The sequence below is a fragment of the Exophiala bonariae genome (assembly GCF_035927105.1).
Source record: "Exophiala bonariae strain CCFEE 5792 chromosome Unknown scaffold_1, whole genome shotgun sequence".
NCBI lineage: Eukaryota > Fungi > Ascomycota > Eurotiomycetes > Chaetothyriales > Herpotrichiellaceae > Exophiala > Exophiala bonariae.
In genome coordinates this window covers 204,361-222,808 of record NW_027042476.1, presented here as the reverse complement: position 1 = coordinate 222,808, position 18,448 = coordinate 204,361, and the positions used below count along the sequence as shown (strand labels likewise).

General features: G+C 49.5%; 5 protein-coding genes across 5 annotated transcripts; 2 read left to right on the top strand and 3 right to left on the bottom strand.

Moving 5' to 3' along the window:
- Positions 1-2,190: 2,190 nt before the first annotated feature.
- Positions 2,191-5,019, top strand: LTR84_000083 (uncharacterized protein; the record flags this gene model as incomplete). Its single annotated transcript, XM_064843714.1, has 1 exon — positions 2,191-5,019. One exon carries the CDS (start codon positions 2,191-2,193, stop codon positions 5,017-5,019), a length of 2,829 nt encoding a protein of 942 aa, XP_064711574.1.
- Positions 5,020-6,607: 1,588 nt separating this feature from the next.
- On the top strand, positions 6,608-8,863 carry LTR84_000082 (uncharacterized protein; the record flags this gene model as incomplete). Its single annotated transcript, XM_064843713.1, has 1 exon — positions 6,608-8,863. One exon carries the CDS (start codon positions 6,608-6,610, stop codon positions 8,861-8,863), a length of 2,256 nt encoding a protein of 751 aa, XP_064711573.1.
- An 822-nt stretch (positions 8,864-9,685) lies between these two features.
- On the bottom strand, positions 9,686-11,710 carry LTR84_000081 (uncharacterized protein; the record flags this gene model as incomplete). Its single annotated transcript, XM_064843712.1, has 1 exon — positions 9,686-11,710. One exon carries the CDS (start codon positions 11,708-11,710, stop codon positions 9,686-9,688), a length of 2,025 nt encoding a protein of 674 aa, XP_064711572.1.
- Positions 11,711-12,471: 761 nt separating this feature from the next.
- Positions 12,472-13,789, bottom strand: LTR84_000080 (Glycerol-3-phosphate dehydrogenase [NAD(+)]; the record flags this gene model as incomplete). The annotated part of the gene is made up of 2 exons (XM_064843711.1): positions 12,472-13,678; positions 13,728-13,789. 2 exons carry the CDS (start codon positions 13,787-13,789, stop codon positions 12,472-12,474), a joined length of 1,269 nt encoding a protein of 422 aa, XP_064711571.1.
- Positions 13,790-14,682: 893 nt separating this feature from the next.
- On the bottom strand, positions 14,683-18,145 carry LTR84_000079 (uncharacterized protein; the record flags this gene model as incomplete). The annotated part of the gene is made up of 7 exons (XM_064843710.1): positions 14,683-15,375; positions 15,467-15,933; positions 15,999-16,303; positions 16,370-16,566; positions 16,621-16,889; positions 16,940-18,016; positions 18,070-18,145. The coding sequence occupies 7 exons, from the start codon at positions 18,143-18,145 to the stop codon at positions 14,683-14,685; spliced, it is 3,084 nt and encodes a 1,027-aa protein (XP_064711570.1).
- Positions 18,146-18,448: the final 303 nt, after the last annotated feature.

Below are 18,448 nucleotides of genomic sequence, written 5' to 3'. Positions count from 1 at the left end.
GCGGTCAGGCACGGGCAGAAGTGACGACGGAAGGCAAAGCCTCCAGGTTGAGATGTGGTGGGAATTTTTGGCAATGGTAGACGCCACTCTCAAGGGCAATCGTTCAGTGCGGTGGCCTACGGAGTTGATGCGTTATTCGTTGTCGTTGTCGGTGATGAGGATAGATTGGGCTGAGGCTACAAGAGTCGATGGTGAGGGCGGTCGCTGGTGATATCTTAGCGTCAGTTGCACTTGACTGCAAGTTCTCCGTGTAGTTGGCAATCGATTAGGCGACTCTAGTTAAGATACCGCCTAGTCCGGGGGACAGGTTCGGGCACCTGAGGCGGGCACCTACCTACTAGGTAAGTACGGAAAGAGGAGCCCCCAGGGGGTTTGAAAAACTAGCGACCGCCGACGACAAGCGAGCAGATTGTGAACGGAGTTCAATAATGGGTCGATAGACCAGGGTTATGCCTCACTGGCAAAAGAATCCGTAATTAGCTGATGACCTGGCAATGCACGCATGCCACTGATGATTGATCCACTGGCAAGATACAAAGTCGTTCTTTGATCATCCGTGATCTTAGTATGTCCGTAGTGCTTGGTCAGTCTCTACCACTAGCTACCGCTGCGAACAAAGGAAAGATGACTGGGGAATATGCTCGCGTCGAAAGTAACATTATTCTCTCCGGCGGGCACATCCAATGCCTTCCATCGGCCGCAGACTGATGCTTTCATCCCTACAAATCACACCAACTTTGGATGAAACAACTCGAGACGGCAATAGAGTTGCCATCATAGTGCACCGCCATTCTCAACACAGGAGCCAGGATCTGCCCGCCTGTGATCAAAGTCCCGCCACCTATTGTGGTAGATTGGCATGTCATTCCCCACTAGATGTTCATGGGCCTTGTCCGATGTCTCTACAGAGGATACTGGTATTCTTTTTGTATCCGTACTTATTCAGGATGCTGGTTGAGATGGTGTCATCCCATTCCGTAGAACAGCCTAGATATAATCTGTCTATAACATGTCCAAGATAGCCCAAGATAGCCCAAGCCATGGAGTTGCAACATCGAGATCAAGATCAAAAAGACATTCTAAATTGACAGACCCAATATCAAAAAGATTCAAAGATCGTCATCTCAAAACATGGGTCACCGTTGGTGGCGGCCCAGGCTAAATGAGTGTTGGCCGTTAAATACCTTCTTGGAAAGTAGCCTCTGCGCTAGCGACTCGTATCCCTCAACTCGACGCGTCCGCAGCGCGTCTCCGGAAGCAAACCCTATTTACGCTTTGGGCGCTCTTCCGCATTACTACCTGCCTCGGTTGGTATTTGCTTTAATCGAGAACACGAACTCGAGCAAACCGGTGGAACTAAAATCAACAACTCACAGACCCATGGTTTTCACCGGCAACGAACTACCTGGTGCCCTTTCGCACTTTCTATCAGACCTTGGCAACTTCAGGGGTTGCGCGCCTTCACCTGGGGGCATCTAAACATTAGTTCGGTCGTATCGAGCACATTATTGACATCTAAATTCAGACTATCCCTCTAGTCCACTGATCCTCCACACCAGTTCATCCACATGCCATGAAGAGGAAGAGACCGTGCCATGACGCACAAGATGGTAGTCCTACCAAAAGACGTGTAGAGACACCAGCAAAAAAGGGTCTTCAGGCGCCAAAAGCACCAGCAGCCTTGCCAGCAACTCATCACAACGTGCTGTCCTCTCACTATCACAAGGTATGCACTCTGAGGAGCTTCCTACTGTCAAAGTTACCGACCACGTCTCGCGTCAGAAGGAAGCGATTAGATGCCTATGGAAAGCAGGATTCGACATGCATGCTGGACACCTGTTTGGTCGGTGTTTCCAGAGAGCCCTCCACCGAGCTGTCAAGATGCCGAAAGAATGATTTTTCTTCATTTACCCAAACCCAATATAGCGCAACTGGCGCCTTCAGTGGGAAGACTTTGCGATATTCAATGAAAGAAGTGAGACATCCATTGAAAAGCTGTTGCAAATTCCAAACAAGAAGGTCTGATTGAACTGGCTACAGATTATTGATTTCGTTGTCTGGTCGCTCTTTAAGGACCATAGAGCACACTCAAATCGCCCTAATCATATCCTCTGTCATGGACTTGCCCGAGCCGCTGCACCTCTGGTCTCGGACCAAGACCGTGGGCGTACCACGTTTCTTCCGGGCATTATGCGACAGCATCCTAATGAAAGCATAGATACGCTCAAATCAACAGCATGGTCTGATGTGGTTCTGCTACTCGGAGAAAATGCTGAAAGTATATTGGCTGATCTACTGCTCGATTGTGGCATTTTCGTTCGTATGTCTGCAGGAAGGGATAATTACCTTCAATTGAGTGGGATCCCCTTGGCCGAGCTGAAGCCCAAACGGAAACAACCCTTATCTACTGGAAACCCGCAAACCTCCAAACCTCATAATCGCCCTGCTGATCCATCGCTCATTCGTTTCGTGAGAAACAGGATTCTCTATTCGAGACCCGGCTTGAATCGCAGTGGTAAGGTGAAGTTTGGGCTGAAACATGTGCACGCTCTTGAGAGATTTCCTGACTCTACGCAACCAAAACATACAGTACATGTGATACAGCATGTTTTCCCTCTCCAGTTCGGCTTGCACAATGTTTTCACAAGTGTTGTCGATCCCGCCGAGACAGCACAACCACTCAAAGACTATGCCTTCCGCGAGCAGGAGATTGGGGAGAGATGGAAAGGACGTCTAGTCAAGGTTCCACGCCGTCTCCGTGGAGGAGCCATCAATGTGGTGAGGAAAATACAGCGCAATCACCGAACTTGTTCATACAGTCAGTTACTGCGATATTATTGCCCGCTCACTGCAATCGCGACTCAAGGCATGATGAATTCGGAGAAAACCCAACATACTCTGTGTCCCTCCAATTCCGAACAACCAGTGACGCAGATGACTAAGTCCAGCCCATCCTTCGATTCAAGTGGCCCTGTGCGTGATCAATACGACTCTGAGACCTCCTTCCTACCTCATGCGACCTCGCTAGAGATGGTTTCGGCATTTTGTCGGTCAGTCATTGCAAAGCTCTTGCCTCAGGATGCACTCGGGGCTGGCTCAGATGGAGAACACAACATGCGGATCATTATGCAAAGGATCGACCAATTCATCAGATTACGCCGCTTTGAAACTTTGAGTCTACATCAAGTAATGCAGGGTTTACGGGTCAAGGCAATCGAATGGCTAGGTAGTCCCAAGACTGGACAGGGACAGAACCTTTCTAAGTCAGACTTCTCTAAGCGGGTTGAGATATTGCAGGAATTCGTCTATTATCTCCTAGACTCTATTCTGATACCACTCATTCGGTCCAACTTTTATGTTACTGAGAGCTCGTCTCATCGGAATCGCTTGTTCTACTTTCGACATGATATCTGGCGCAAGCTCAGTGAGCCGAGTCTCGCTACCTTGAGGCTTAATATGTTTGTGCAACCTCTACCTAGCGAAATTCGACGCGTGCTTGCTACGAGGTCTTTGGGATACAGCCATTTGAGATTGCTTCCAAAAGACACTGGCTCGCGACCCATAACGAATTTGAGACGACGACAAATCAAAAGAATCTCTGGTCGGAGAATATTGGTTCAAAGCATCAATTCGCAGCTCACGCCAATATTCAGCGTCCTCAAGTACGAATGGGGTCAGAATCCGTCAGTGTTCGGGTCTGCCATGCTGTCAGCGGCAGATATTCATGGCAAGTTGGCTGAGTTCAAGACCGGCGTGCCTTGTCAATCCGCATTTTATTTTGCCAAGATGGACATCAAATCCTGCTTTGATAGTATACCTCAGAATGAACTACTGCTGGCGGTGACAGACCTGTTCCATCAGCCAGCCTACCGGACTACAAAACATGTCGAGACAAAGTCAGCTGACGACAAGGACTGTAACCAGGAACCGCAACTCCGGCGACGATTTGTCGGATCAGCACGAGTTGTGGATGACAAAGCAGTATTTTCGGAAACATCGATTCAGTCTTTGGCATCTAAAAAGCGGCGAGTTGTGTTCTCAGATACTGGAAACCACAGAATCTGGACTCGCAGCTCGCTATTGAAACTGCTTCACACTCATGTGGAGGAGAGCATCGTCAAAGTGGGCAAAAAGCACATGATTCAGAAGGATGGTATCCCTCAAGGATCAATGCTGAGCAGCCTGCTTTGTAGCTATTTCTATGGCATGTTTGAAAGTCAAGAATTGAGCTTCTTGGATGCAGAATCTTGTTTACTTCTGAGACTTATCGATGATTTTCTGTTGATTACGATTGACAAGAGCCTTGCGAAGTTGTTTTTGGAGACAATGGCCAAAGGAGACCCCAAGTATGGAATCCAGGTCAACACAGATAAGTCGCTGGCCAACTTCGATGTGACGATCAATGGACACAAAGTGCCACGCTTACATGGGACCACTTGGTTTCCATATTGCGGCATGAGTATTCAGATGAACACGCTCGTTCTACAAAAGGACCGAGAGAAGAAGGATGCATATGTCAGGAATTCACTGACCGTCGAAACAGGCTCCAAAGCAGGAAAGATTCTGCAGAGGAAGGTCTTGTCCTCGCTCAAGTTGCAGATGCATGCCATGCTTGTGGATGTTGCCTTGAACAGCAAACGTCAAGTCATGTCGACGCTTCTGGCCAATTTTGCCGAGTCGGCAATGAAGTTTCATCAGTACCTGGGCCAGCTTTCCCAAAACCAACGTCCTTCAGAAGGATTGATCCGAGGGCTAATCCAGGACACAATCACTACAGCCTTCAAAATTTGTTCAACCAAGAATGGTGGAAGGCAGAGAATTGGATGGCCTGAGATGTCCTGGTTGGGAGCATGCGCCTTCCAGAGAGTGCTTCAACGGAAGCAGAGCCAGTATCGGGTAGTTCTAGCTTGGTTGAACACGCTCCGGGCAGAGACTGAGCTGCGCGTCGGAATGCACACAGGGGACAGAGAAGCATTGATAAAAGAGAACGAGCAAATGTTTCGTGGCTACATATATTAGGTGCGGAATGGAGAGCGTCTACAATCGAGCACTTTCTTTGACGTAGTCCCCAATGTTTTGTCAACAAGGCATTGATGCACAGCTCAGCCTCCATTCTTGAACGTATGTAGTCGACTGAGGAATGTGGCTTTTGGTGTGAAAAGGGCGAGGTATCTGGCGAAGGCCAGAACGGGAACTTGCAAGCCATGGCCCTGATACCAGCCACCCACCCACCACCAGCCAGAAGAATTCTTTAACATGATTTACCAAATGGTTATACTCGTTAAATCAACTCATGCGAATGCTACTCAACGTACAACCTTCAACACTATGTTCAGATATTGGTCGATATTCGAATAGGCCAATAATTTCAATTGATCGTTGCAAAGCAGATGAAACCGCCACAGCTGCTTCAGATTTAAGATGCACAGTTTGATTCGTTGAAGTCGACTACCACATCAGATCTAACTGTCCACTTGCGCCATCGCCCATGGAAGGACATTTTGCGCCTGAGACGCAAACTTGACCCAATCCAACCTGAAACGCAGTTGTGACCGGAAGTGGTCAACAGCCGCCAGTTGCCAGTCGGCCTCGACAGTTGACTTTCAGAAAGCACAACAGACACGGGGAGGCCAGCGTCGTTCTGTACCACGGTGCTGTCAGTCAGTGCCAGTGTCAGTAACAGGATTGTTACGATTGCATCAAGATTCAAATCTTCATCAACCGGTTTCTCCATTAGCATCAGCACGGGAGGGAGACAAACAGTGGGCCGCATACTGGCCTGCAGCTCGTTAACTGGTCGCGCTTGAAACCTCCCCAATCGAACACAGGAGTGCCCGGAAGCCCCAAGAAATTCTTGCCAGCCCCCCTTCGGTCTGGGTGGTGGCCCTTATCTCCACCCCGTGGTGCCCGTACTATCCCCTGTTCCTGGGTGGTTGTGGGTGTCAGTGGGTGCCTGGTTCCCGCCCTCCAGCACATGTCAGCCACTCAGTAGGGGTCATTGACAATGGAGGACCCCTTAATTCAGCAACCGCTACCCCAGCTTTGGTATAGCTTCGCACCTTCATCCTCAAGCTCCGGCCCAGCAAAGCCATGCAGCCCATGCTCACCGTCATGTTCTTCCATCCCACCAATCGACTCGACTCCGACTCCTCGAGGCCATCCACACCCTCCAGGGGCTGGTCACCGTCATTGTCGATTGGCATTGCCATCTCTCCAAGAGTTTCTGCTTGGCTGCTATCAAGCTTCACCACCACCAGGCTTTGTTGCCAGCGGTCTCGCCCACCTCAACAATCAAGATCGTCATGCCCTCTGGTGCACTATTACATTCCTTTCTCACGATTCTGACCGTCCTCGACACATACAGTCCATCAAACATACGCGCTCACTTACAACTCCCACTATTAATCAACACCTGAAAACCCGCTTTCGCTCGGAAATTGCATTTCCACTTTCCACTGCCGACGCACCCACCCCCAACAGTCGTTCAGGCCACAGACACAGGAACCATACCACCCAGATCAATGATTTGTTCCTCGATTCAACGTATATCCAGCAGCACCCTGATCTACCTCCAATAGTCTCTTCCTCCAATGCGCATCTCTTGAACATGACCACAATCATCACAAGTGTCCCCGGTTCGCCTCCAGACCTTTCTGGTTCGAGATCTTCCAAATCCTCTTCATTGTCCTCCACATTTTCCAGTCCAGATGGTTTGGAGTCCGATGTAACCAACTTTGAAGAGATTGGACTTGAGGATGACAAGCAAACACTACCTCGGAGCTATCATTCACGTGATGTTTCGATGCAATCCGTGGGTTCCCAACATGAGTTGATCAAATCCTCGGACTCCATCAATACCGAGAGGCGGTCGCAGCTTCCCCAGCTTCAGACTCAAGGCAAATCGTCAAGTAAACGACCGGAATGGGCCGCACCACGAAATGCTCCAGCCAGGATGGCCACCACGAAACGGGGATTCACAAGCCCCGAATCATTCTTCCCTGTGAATATGAGGACGCGATCTTCCTCGCCACCGACCCGAAGAGTTCTGCCCTCTGCATCAAGTGTTTCTCTTAGTGCTGGTGGACTACGACCCATTCCTCAGTCGCCTGCGTCTTTCCTGGATGTACCCTCCCGCAGATCTTCATGGCAACCTCAACGGAAAACCATTAAAGAGCTTGAAGACGAGTACCATGATTCTGACGACGAGCTTCCGGACGACGCAAGCCTCTGGAATGTCCCTGTGTCTCCACATTTCGGCGGCCAACGGTCTCACAGGTCCAGTTTTCGAGGCAGTCCAGATCGAGCAGGTCTGTCTCAAAGTCCGGGCCCTATACCTTTGGCGCATGCAAAAACCACTCCCGATACTCCACCCCGACCAACTATGCACTCACAACAATCCCTACCAAAGAACAGATCACATGGTCCACGGACAGGTTCTCTAAACCCTTCAAGCTCGAATCCACCATCTCCCCGAAGAACTAATCCCTTACGCAATGGCCGTACCAAATCGTGGAATCTTGCGATGGCCGAATTAAGTGAAGAAGCACGAATCATTTCCGAGACATTGCAATATCATGCTGAAGTCAAAGAACAAGATAGGTCGGTGAGTCCACACGCAGACGGATCCACCGAAAGTCTTGCACTGCCAAAAGGCAGTAATTCTCGGAAAAGTTCCATTCAATTACCACCTATTCAGAAAAGCACCCTAGATTTCATGCCTATCTCCAAGGAAAAAGAGGCCATACTCTCACGAACAAGGCCATCTTGGTTACCACCCAAAAACCCCAGTGAAGAGAGAAAACATCTCAGAGAATACCAGGCAATGATGGCTGCATCACTGGAATCCGAGAAGAAGCGCCGCGCAAAACTTGAGGCTCAGCAATGCGTCAAGGATGATACCAGCGAATCTTTAAACCGGATATGGACCTTTTACGTGGATGAAAGCACCGATCTCAATGCTATTGATCGACGTATATACGATCTCTGCTGGCGTGGCGTAAGTCCGAATCTCCGAGGCAAAGTTTGGCAGAGAACTGTGGGAAACCCACTCGGTCTCACTGTCAAAAGCTACGAGAAAGCTCTGCAAAGAGCAAAAGAGATCAAAATAAAACCAAGAGATCAGCTTGATCGGCATTCAAGAAGCATGGGAGTGTGGTTTGTTGATATTGAACGTGATGCCGAAACAGCTTTTCCAGAGCTCAAGCTTTTCCAACGACAATGTCCTATGTGGCAAGATCTGGTCAATGTATGCGAAGCATATGCGTGTTATCGGAGTGATGTGGGATACGTTTATGGGATTCAACTGATTGCGGCTTTACTTCTTCTGCAAATCCCCACTCCCGCAGAAGCTTTCATCCTGATGGCTAATTGCTTGAACCGACCTGCACCACTGGCATTTCAAATCAATGACACAGCATCTACAAGTCGAACGTACAATCATGCGGTATCCACCCTTGGAATCAAGTTCCCACGTCTCCACGAATATCTCTTTGGTTCACTCGAACAAGGAGGTCTAGGTTTTACTGGAGAGGAAGTCTTCGAACCTATGTTTCGAACTATTTTCTCCAATGGTTTGGATGTGGACCGACTTTGCCGTGTTTGGGATATATGGATTTTTGAAGGAGACAGAAGCTTGGTCCAGGCTGCAGTCGCCATTTTAGGATCCCTGCAGTCGCAACTCTTCGATATCAGAGGCGATATTCACCTCAAGCGACGGAATACACAAGAAATGTTGGGTTGGGGCCCCTTCAATCGAGAACCAAGATCTGGACACTGGAACCTCCAGGCAGCTGGTAACGAAGAAAAATTCATCGAAGAAGTCCGACTTGCGGGGACATTGGCCCCCGGTATGGTGACTTCCTAGAATATTTGCATGGGAAGAGGAACGACATTAATGACGATACATGTACATTGACTGTGAACAAATCAAGACACCAAAAAATCTCTCCGTTCAGCAGAGCATATGCGACTGAGCTACGCATCCGACATGACAAGGCTCGATGTTGAGAGTACTGAAGACAGCCGGTGCTCACCTACTTATCCAGGCACGATTTTCACAGATTGAGGATCGTCCATGCACGAATGGATCTATCTGCCTTTCAAACAATACAACTAATTGGCGAACAGGGAGAGGCGATTTTCTTCTTTATGACCTATGAACGACTATTCTACAACCTACGCATCTTTGCAAAGTGGTCCAAGCCACCTGAAACGGCGACTCTTTTCTACACGTGGTATAACGAACTCCCTATTTGTTCTTTTTTCTGATGCCTTCAAACTGCTTGGGTCGATTTTGGAACACTCAATCTCTTGTCTCAGCATGACTGCGGTTATGTTTATGGGATGCAAGCGCCCATCCCGCCAGCGTTTGTTCACGACACTTTGTATTGGTTTCTTCTCAGGTCTGGTTTCCATGGGGTGGGATACACAATCCCTACCATGCTTGTGGACACCTCGACTGTATAGGATTACAATAAATATTGTATGTAATTCCCATCACACATAATCTATTCTATGTTATGCTAGAACGATTCACTGTACCTCATATTGTGACTTGTCCTTGTCTGAACCCGTTCCATTGCTACGGTCTGTCCTTACTACACAACTTAACCTGACAAACATCTCCATACGTCCTGCCTAGTCAAGAGAATAGTTGATCTCGTTCAAGTGATCTCTCTGCTTCTCTTCATGGTGACCCTTCAAAGTGATGCCTCTCCAATGCCACAAAGCCACCCTTGATATCTCCGACCCAACCCCATGGTCTCGTTTTCTTCCGTGCAACAGGAGCAGAACCATCAAGATCCCCTGGAGCCTCCACTTCCATGTCTGCCTCCTCCTTCTCCTCTGCCCGTATTCGGTCCAACAACTTCTGCGCCGCGATCTGGCTATCATTACCGCGCTGGCAGACAAAGTAGATCGGCCAGCCATTCTCTTCGTCACCAGTGCGTTCCTCTTCTTCCGGCGCGAAGATATCGGTATTTCCGGATCGCTCATCGTGGCTGTCCTGGTTCTTGGCGTCTGGTCGTTGAGGATATGCGTCGCGGTCTGTGGCGGTAATGGGGACGTGGCTTTCTTCGTTGACCAGCGCTCCATTTTCCAGATTAAGACCGCTGTTGATGCCACTGACCTGACCGGGCTTGCTGTGTTCCACAGGGAAGTCCTGCGCTCTTGAAGTCGGAGAGATGTGAGTTTCTTCATCCACCATCCCGCCAAAACTGACATTCTCACTCGCTGCCCCTGAATGCGCAGTGATCGTCGACCCAGAAATTGCAACGGGCACGTGTGTTTCCTGGTCGATCATTCCTCCTTGCCTCCCCTCGCCAAAACCTTCTCTAGCAGTACCATCAGGACCTGCATCCTCTACGTGGACTCGATCGATGTGGGCATGCAAATCATCAAAAGCCTTTCCTCCATGCCTGAGGATTCTCGATAGCGGAACGTTCACACTCCCACTAATCTTCGGGCCCAACTCGACTTCATGTTCTTCACGCACGTCCACGACGAGCCCTCGGGGTCTGGATTTAAACCCTCGTTTCCGTTTCCCAATATGCCCACCATCTCTCTGACCACTCCACTGCCGCTGCCGTGTCTGTTGCTGCTGACTCCATAGAAACTCCTTCGCATCGACCCGATGCTCCTCGCCCAACACGTTTACATCCTCCAACACACCACAGAACGCCACATAATCCATGCGGCCCTCGGAGATAGACTCAGCCGTGATGCGAGTAAGGTTCTTCGCCGCAAGGACCTCGTCGTCACCGCACGCGACACAATCCTTCCGCCGCCCACGCAGCGTGATCGTGCGGAACTGATTTCGCGGATCCGCAGCGAAGGTGTTATACAGGAGCATGGTGTGCTGCTGCTTTTTCGGCTCCATGTGTTCCTTCTGCTGCTGTCGCTGCTGCTGTTGAACCTGTCGTTCCTCGGCACTCGGGGGCACATGCCTACCCTGGCTAACAATCTTGATCGCCTCACCGGCCATCAACACCCCAATAACACCGACCACATGCCCGAGAATGCCTATCTCACTACAACCCCTGACCATCTCCGGGGCGGGTGGGCGTGGGAACACGCAGCGATAACAAGGACCCTTTTCCTCCGCCTCGCCCTGGCTCTCATCCCCGCCCCACACACCCCCAATCGGCGGACAATTCAACACAACAAGCTGGCCCTCCCCCCTCTGCGCAGCACCACTAACCAGTACCGCCCCAGCAAGCACACACGCATCGGAGATCAGATACCTCGCGGCCGGATTATCCGTACAGTCGAGCACGACACCAAATCTCCCCTGCCTCAGCACATCCAGGAACCCATCGGGCCCCTGCGCCATCGCACGCATCTCATACGGCAAGTACTCAACATCCGAATTCAACGCTCTACACGCGCGCAACGCACTCGCGACCTTCGACATCCTCCGTGCCGCGGCATCCTCATTGTGCGCGATCTGCCGGTGCAGGTTCGACGTCTCGACGGCGTCGCCGTCCATAAGGCCCAGCGTCCAGATCCCCGCGCCCGCGAGGTACAGCGCCGCCGGCGACCCGAGCCCGCCGAGCCCGACGATCAGGATCCGTGCCTTGAGCAGGTTGCTTTGGCCCGTCAGGCCCCGCAGCTGGGGCACGAGCAGCTGCCGGTTGTACCGGCTGGAGGAGAGCGCTGGCGCGGGGAGCAGGATTGGCGGTGTTGCTGGTGGTGGTGGTGGTGGTGTCGCCATTCTTGAGGGAGATTAACAATGAGGTCGCTGGTGGTGGCCCTGGTGGTGGTGGGATCCGAGATATATAGAGAATCCTTCGGCGTTTGCAGATTATGGGAATCGATGGTGGATTTATATCCAGATCCACGAGTTTTAGTGCTGTGCTGTTAACATGTATATCTTATCCCATGCTCCTTCAAGATGTGGCGTTATCGTGCTAGAAATCATGGGGCGAATTACCATCCACAAAAACTTATGCCGTTAGGTCTGGACAAGGTTAAGAGGAAATAGCAATTACTCTGGCCAAGTTAGGATGGTGAATGTAAAGGTCCTCAGGCATCATACAATTTTAAATCGTGAAAGTCCCACGCAAGCCCAGGAAGCAAGGAAGAAGAAGAAGTTGAATATAAATAGATAACGTATAGTATAAACGTCGAAAGCTTATTTTTGAAAGGCCTTTGGATCGTTATGGGTCCTTATATTCCATCGTGGTCTAACTAGACTTTTTGACCTCCGATTCGTTACTACGTCATTCCCACTGGCGAGTCCGTTATTCTCTGACCATGAATAGATACCTAGGTACACCACTGGCTAGCTCTACAATCCTGTTCATCGTTCAAGTTCTTCCTCCTCCCATCCACCCTGGGTATCATGCATCATGCTGACAAACAATATAAACATTTGACCGCAAGCCGAGCCATGTCCGGAAGTCGGCTAAAAGAATACTCCCTCCCATTGCTGATATCATTTGGGACTGAAAAGAAAGTCAAGTTTCGTTCTAATCACTCGCTTGGTTCAATTAAGTCAGGTAAATCCTCTGCCTTGCCATTGCCTTTGAGAATGTTGTGGACGGCAGTCAAAAGAGGGAAATCCTTTTCGGCCTTCTGGCTCTTGAGGAACGTGTTTACTTCATGGGCGGTCATAGCGCCTTGAAGCTTTTGCCCATTCAATTCTCTGGCTTCGATCTCTTCGATTGATTTTCCTTCTCGAATACTCAGCATGGCGCATCGATGATTTCTTCCACCTGAGCAAGTCGTGATGAGATCTGCCACACCTGCGGATTCGACAGTGAAAGTATCGGGATTGACAGTGTGAGGGAAGAATCGGTTTCCGAATTCTCTCATTTCAAGCAGACCAACTCTCATGATGGCTGCTTTCGCATTATCACCCCAACCAAGACCATCAACCCAACCTGCAGCAACTGCCACGACGTTCTTCAAAGCTCCACCAAGAGATACGCCTGCAACATCCGAAACCACACGCACGTGGAAATAGCGTCGGTGGAAAAGCTTTTTGATAGTGGTGTGATCAATGGCTTGGTACTCTTGGGGAAGCGGTCGCAGTTTGACCTTGGAAGGTCTGCCAGTGACATCTTTGTGTGCGAGCTGGGTAAGATCGACGTGACTAGAGACTGGACTTGGTCCCTGCGATGTTGCGGGGGTTGGGGCTTGCGAGTCAATCGGTGGTGGGTCATATGCAACAGTGGTTTCTGAGAACTTCTCCTGAGCAACTTCACTTGCAATGTTAGCCCCAGAAAGAGCACCGCAATATATTCCTAGCTCTTCACCAATGGTCTCGGAGAATAGACCTATCGAAGATTCGTGAACATTGACACCCTTGATACAAGAAATACCTCGAGCATAGGGTAGAATATGTCCTCTGAGTTGTTTGCATAAGCCGAGGATGAATTGATGGGGTAGGTTGAAGATGAGAATTGAGGAATCTTTTACGGAATCAGTGAGGGACGGGTTGGCAATGACGTTGTGAGGTAGGGCTATTCCAGGAAGGTATTTGACGTTTTCGTGAAAGGTGTTTATGATATGGGTGAGCTTCTGAGGTCCTTGGCTGGTCTCTGAAGATTTTTTGTAATGCTTGGATTTCTCATCGAGTTGGACATCTTCCTCATACACCCACATCTGCACGTCTCGTTCGAAAAGGTCGGAATGTTCCGCGGTGCTCTCAGCGACCATCTTAGCTATGGTAGAACCCCTTGAGTTATGTCAGTAAAGCTCGAAAGAGAGTAGCTTGGATGACCAACCAATTACCAGAGCCAATGATGGTCACCTTATGCTTCTTCGCATAAGGTGTGAGACCTGACATCTTTGCTCGAATCCCATCCATTTTGCTGGGACGGGTTGAGTTAGGTAGGCAGGGAAGAAGGTTACGAGAAATAGAGATTCTAGAGTAACGAAGTATTGTAGTGGAACCAGAAGTCAAAAACATTCAATGGAGGAAAGGGATCCGTGATTAAGGATAGTGACCGCAGGTGGATGTTTATATAGTAAAAAGGAAATTCTGGTGGGTTGGACTTGGACCAAAGGAAGCAATGGAAAATGTTGGTTGTTGAGTATGCGCGCGTGACGCAGGTACTGCAGGTGCGATGAAGACTAACGGTGGTTTGGGCAAGTACGAGATACGGGGATCAATTCGAGACTGCCCGTCCAGATGCCCGAGGTCTTTGGTTTAGAGATGCCCCTCCACCCCGGCCAGCCTTCTCTAACCGTAGATCCGTCAATCCTGGCTTCCCGAGGTGCCCACGCTTTCACGTGCTTATCGATAGGGCCAGGGGCCTCTGTCCGCGTGCTAAGCCGTACACAGCAATGGGACCGAAGTGCCCCTTGGGTGTAGGCAAGCCTGTAACCGGCGGGCTCTTATTTTCATCAACCTTGTAGCTGTTTTCATTAGGGGCGTACCAATGAGTGTTAACTCAAAGGTTCAGCAAAATAGTCCTTGCGGCCGAAGCATCACGTTTGTTTGGTCTTCGACTTCGGCCTCGCCGATCCATCTTCTTAATTTCATGTCACAGCCTCGGCGACGAAGAAGAAGAAGAAGAAGAAGAGAAAAAACATCTCATTTCCAAGATTTATGGCAATCATAATAAAGACATGTGCTACTTGTTTCCTCTTCCACGTATATCGTATCGTGGTAGCTAAGGTTCTGACGCGTTGACAAAAAACCGCGCTCTTGGGTATACAACAATCTCCATACTACCACTATCCAGTTTTAGTCTTAGACAGGCTACCCTTTGACGATGTTCGGAACCCCATGGTCTTCCAACTCCGTTTCCCCTTCATCTTCTCCGGAGCTGGAGCCGGAGTCATAGGCGATACTGGCGAGCCCACGGACACTGAACCCGTGGTAGCACTGCTGGGGCCGACATCACTCATAGTGTATGCCAATGTCGATGTATCATCCCAACTCGGTGTGTCCGATCCAATAACCGTGCTCGTGGCTGCTTGTGACGGCTTGCTATCAGGCGCATTCGCACTGCCAGAGTATCGTACCGGAAAGCTCACTTCAGCTGGTAGCTCTGCAATTTGCGTCTGGTTGCCTGGGAGTTCCGCGATGGTTGGGGATGCATCAAGCTCTGCAATCGCGTCGCTGGTGGGCAGTTCTGCTATCGAGTCTTTCGAGTTGGTATCGACCTTTTCGAACCTGTTGCTGTATATAATCTCCTCTAATCCTTGTCTGAGTTTACCGAATCTAAACCCGAGTTTGACACCTTTCAGTGGTATCAGTTTGTCTATTTGGTCATGCACATGCGTCTGCAACAATTTTTCTTTGCCTGCAAAAGTGGTCACCTTCGTGGTGGTATAATAGATTGCCGCATCTTCGATTTGCTTGGTGGACACATATTTCCCTTTATATCTGAAAGACCGTTCAAGAATCAGAATGAGATCGGCAGCCTAACAATAGTTAGCAATCTGGTGACAGTAACGACGTAGTTCTCGAGCACCTGCGCCTGTGAAATACAAAACCTGATAATCATGCACTTACACATTTAAATAGCATCCTTGCCGTTGGGGGAGCCGCCAGTGCACACAAAGATAGAGCAACGACACCGCCAGCACCCATGGTACCAACGATGAGGCCTGCTGTGATCGCCGAGACCGCCACGAATTCCACCATTGTGACAGTCATAAACGACTTCAAGTGCCCGAACAAAATCTTGAGCATGATGTCCTCGACCTCGTCAGGTATAGCTTTTGGAAAGCCGAAACATAGCAGCATATGCTCGCAAAGAATCCGCGCTACCGTCGGCGTCCCGATGGCACTAGAGAACGGTAGTGGTACCATCGCCGTCCGGACTGCGTGCGTGGCCAGTCGCATGCATTCTGTAATTGCCGAGTCAATCTTCTGTTCGACATCTACGACTTGCGCCGCTACGCAGAAGAGACGGACTCTGTCATCACTTATCAGTTCGAGCGTCTGCGAGAGAAGCCTTTTAATGCCGTCCATATCATCTATGACAGCAAAACGTGTTAGTGGCGTACCCCCTAGACTCAAAGCACGGGGATTTCAGTCAAACCTTTTGATAAACAGCAATATCCATCTGCTTTGTAATGTGGTAGGCGGGAAAGCTCGTCTCGCAGCCCCATAAACTGATCCTCTGCCTGTTTACTCGCCTCTTCAGTCGCTAACCTATTGGATTCTTTAAAATCGTTGGTCTTTTCCATGTACTGTTCAAGGAGCTTCATCTTGCGATATCCAACCATCTTGTCCTTTTTGGTGCCAATGATGAATACGGGAACGTGGTTGGAATATTGAGCAATGGTTGCGAATGTTCGTTTGTCGGCCTCTTCAATGCGACTAACGTCTGAGTCCACGCAGAACCTGTTTAAGGGTAATGAGTACAAGGAATGCCATCTATCATATCGTCGTTTCATCAGGTACACTTACCATATCACATGTAGTGCTTGGGCAGGATCTTTTTGGAATGCTCGATGACGCAGAAACTTTGCGATGAGTTCCAACTCCGTATCACTGCCTGCTTGCCATCCTCTTGAGTCATGGACCAGTAGGCCAGGGTGATTTGGTGACTCGAACGCCTGGTTAATATCGTGCACACCTTGTTGGTAGGTGGTGGATTCGTCCGTCTTACCCATGAAGATCAGCAATATTTCATACAAGCGCAATCAATGTGACAATACCATATCGACCGCGAAAACGGCATTGATCAAGCTACTTTTGCCCACTCCTGTCTTACCGCATACGAGGATACGGAACGCTTTGACACCGCTTGCTTGTAGCTCCATACCCTCAAGCCATGGTGGTAGAGCTCCGTCAGTTTGTTGTAGATAGTTGTCCCGGAAATCTCCCAGATTTTGCTTGAGTGATTTGAACCGGGACTGATCGTAGAGCTTCGGGTGCCTATCGAGAAGGCAATAGACCGAGGGATGGATAATGGTGCCAGAAGGTCCTACCCGTTGTTAGCCAGATTCCCGCCAGTAAGGTGTTCTGAAAGCTCACCTTGGTCATTCCACCCCATCAGACCCTCGACAGTGGCTATTTTGGCGTTCATTAGGTTCTTGGAACCAAAAATCTTTCTCTGGGAATTATAAAGACTTGAAGTTTGATTGATGCGTATAGAGTGTGTTTGGTCCTTAGCATCGGTGGATAGCCCGTGTACACTTTGTAGATCGTATAAGGAGACAATGAGGCCATTTGCGTACTGGATCTGCCATTCAATTTTCTCCTCTCCACGGAAAGTTGGTACCTCACCAGCGAAGTGAGGAAGGCTGAGCGCCAAGGGATTTTCCATAGGGGAACCGGAACCTTTCTGTTCTTCAAAGCGAAAGATCACGCCGGCTCTGATACTTTCGAGAATCATCCATTGTAGAGGGTATAGTGAGAGTCCATCTTCAGAGGATCCGCCACCCAAGTCTTGATGTCCACCAATAAACCAGGCTTGAATAAGCGTTGATTGCCCCAGTTCTTCCAAGGAAGGAGTCTCGATAAAGATAGGGTTCAACTGAGACCGCGTTTCGTTAATGCCCATGGCGTGCCTCATATTTTCAACGGAGTTGACCATAGACAAGTCGTGTACATTGCCCTCAGCGGTATACCCAACTGTATCGAAGACCCCTACAAATCGAATTCGAGGAAGCTGGGTAGTGTGCGAGGCGAGGAAATCAATCATCTTAGGTCCATTAATGTTATCATCTTCGTGTCGAGCTTTCAGGCAATCAATGCCTGTTTTGTAGATAATATCAAAGTTCTTCAGGTCTGACTTCTTTGGTAACCGCATAGTATGTAGAAGTCCAGTAACCGCCCGCACAATGAAAGCTCCACGGCCAAAGCCATAGAGGAACAGCTCATCAGTGGGTTTTTCGAGAGTTTCGCAGATCGTCTTCACGATCTCCTTGATTTGGTCCTCATAGAATGGTGATGTGGCTTTGGTTTTCAGTCTTTCCATAAGACTTGGTCCATCGTCAGCCGCACGATAATAGCGCACCACCTGGTTAACAGCTTGATTGTTCACATCGTAGACCACCTTGCTAGGCACAATGCTTTTCAATCTGTAAATCGTGCTGTGGTTACCACTTGCTAGGGGTCGCAGTAAGCGCAATGCTCCGCACCAAGTTCGTAACTTGACTTACGTGACTTGCCATCCTGATCATAATCTGCAGAGTCGACACAAACAATTAACCGCTGAATGGGACTTTCTGCCGACATCGTAATGGGTGAATGTCAAGTAGTCGTTGTCGGGAAGAAAATAAATGCCCTTAGGCTGCAGGGCAGAGCTGACCTAAAACTAAAGATTAGCTGGTGTGATGGTTAGTCACTGAGGAGGGACCCTACCCATGCCAATGCCTGATGTTTTAGGCTACCACCCAGTACCCCGGCAATACGCCGCTATCTGCACTTAGGGATAAGTCATTGACAGAGCATTTGGCTCTGTTAGCTACCTGATTGGCTTTTTCACCAATTGTGCTTGATGATATGTATCAGAATCAAGCCTAAGCGTATCACTTTGCG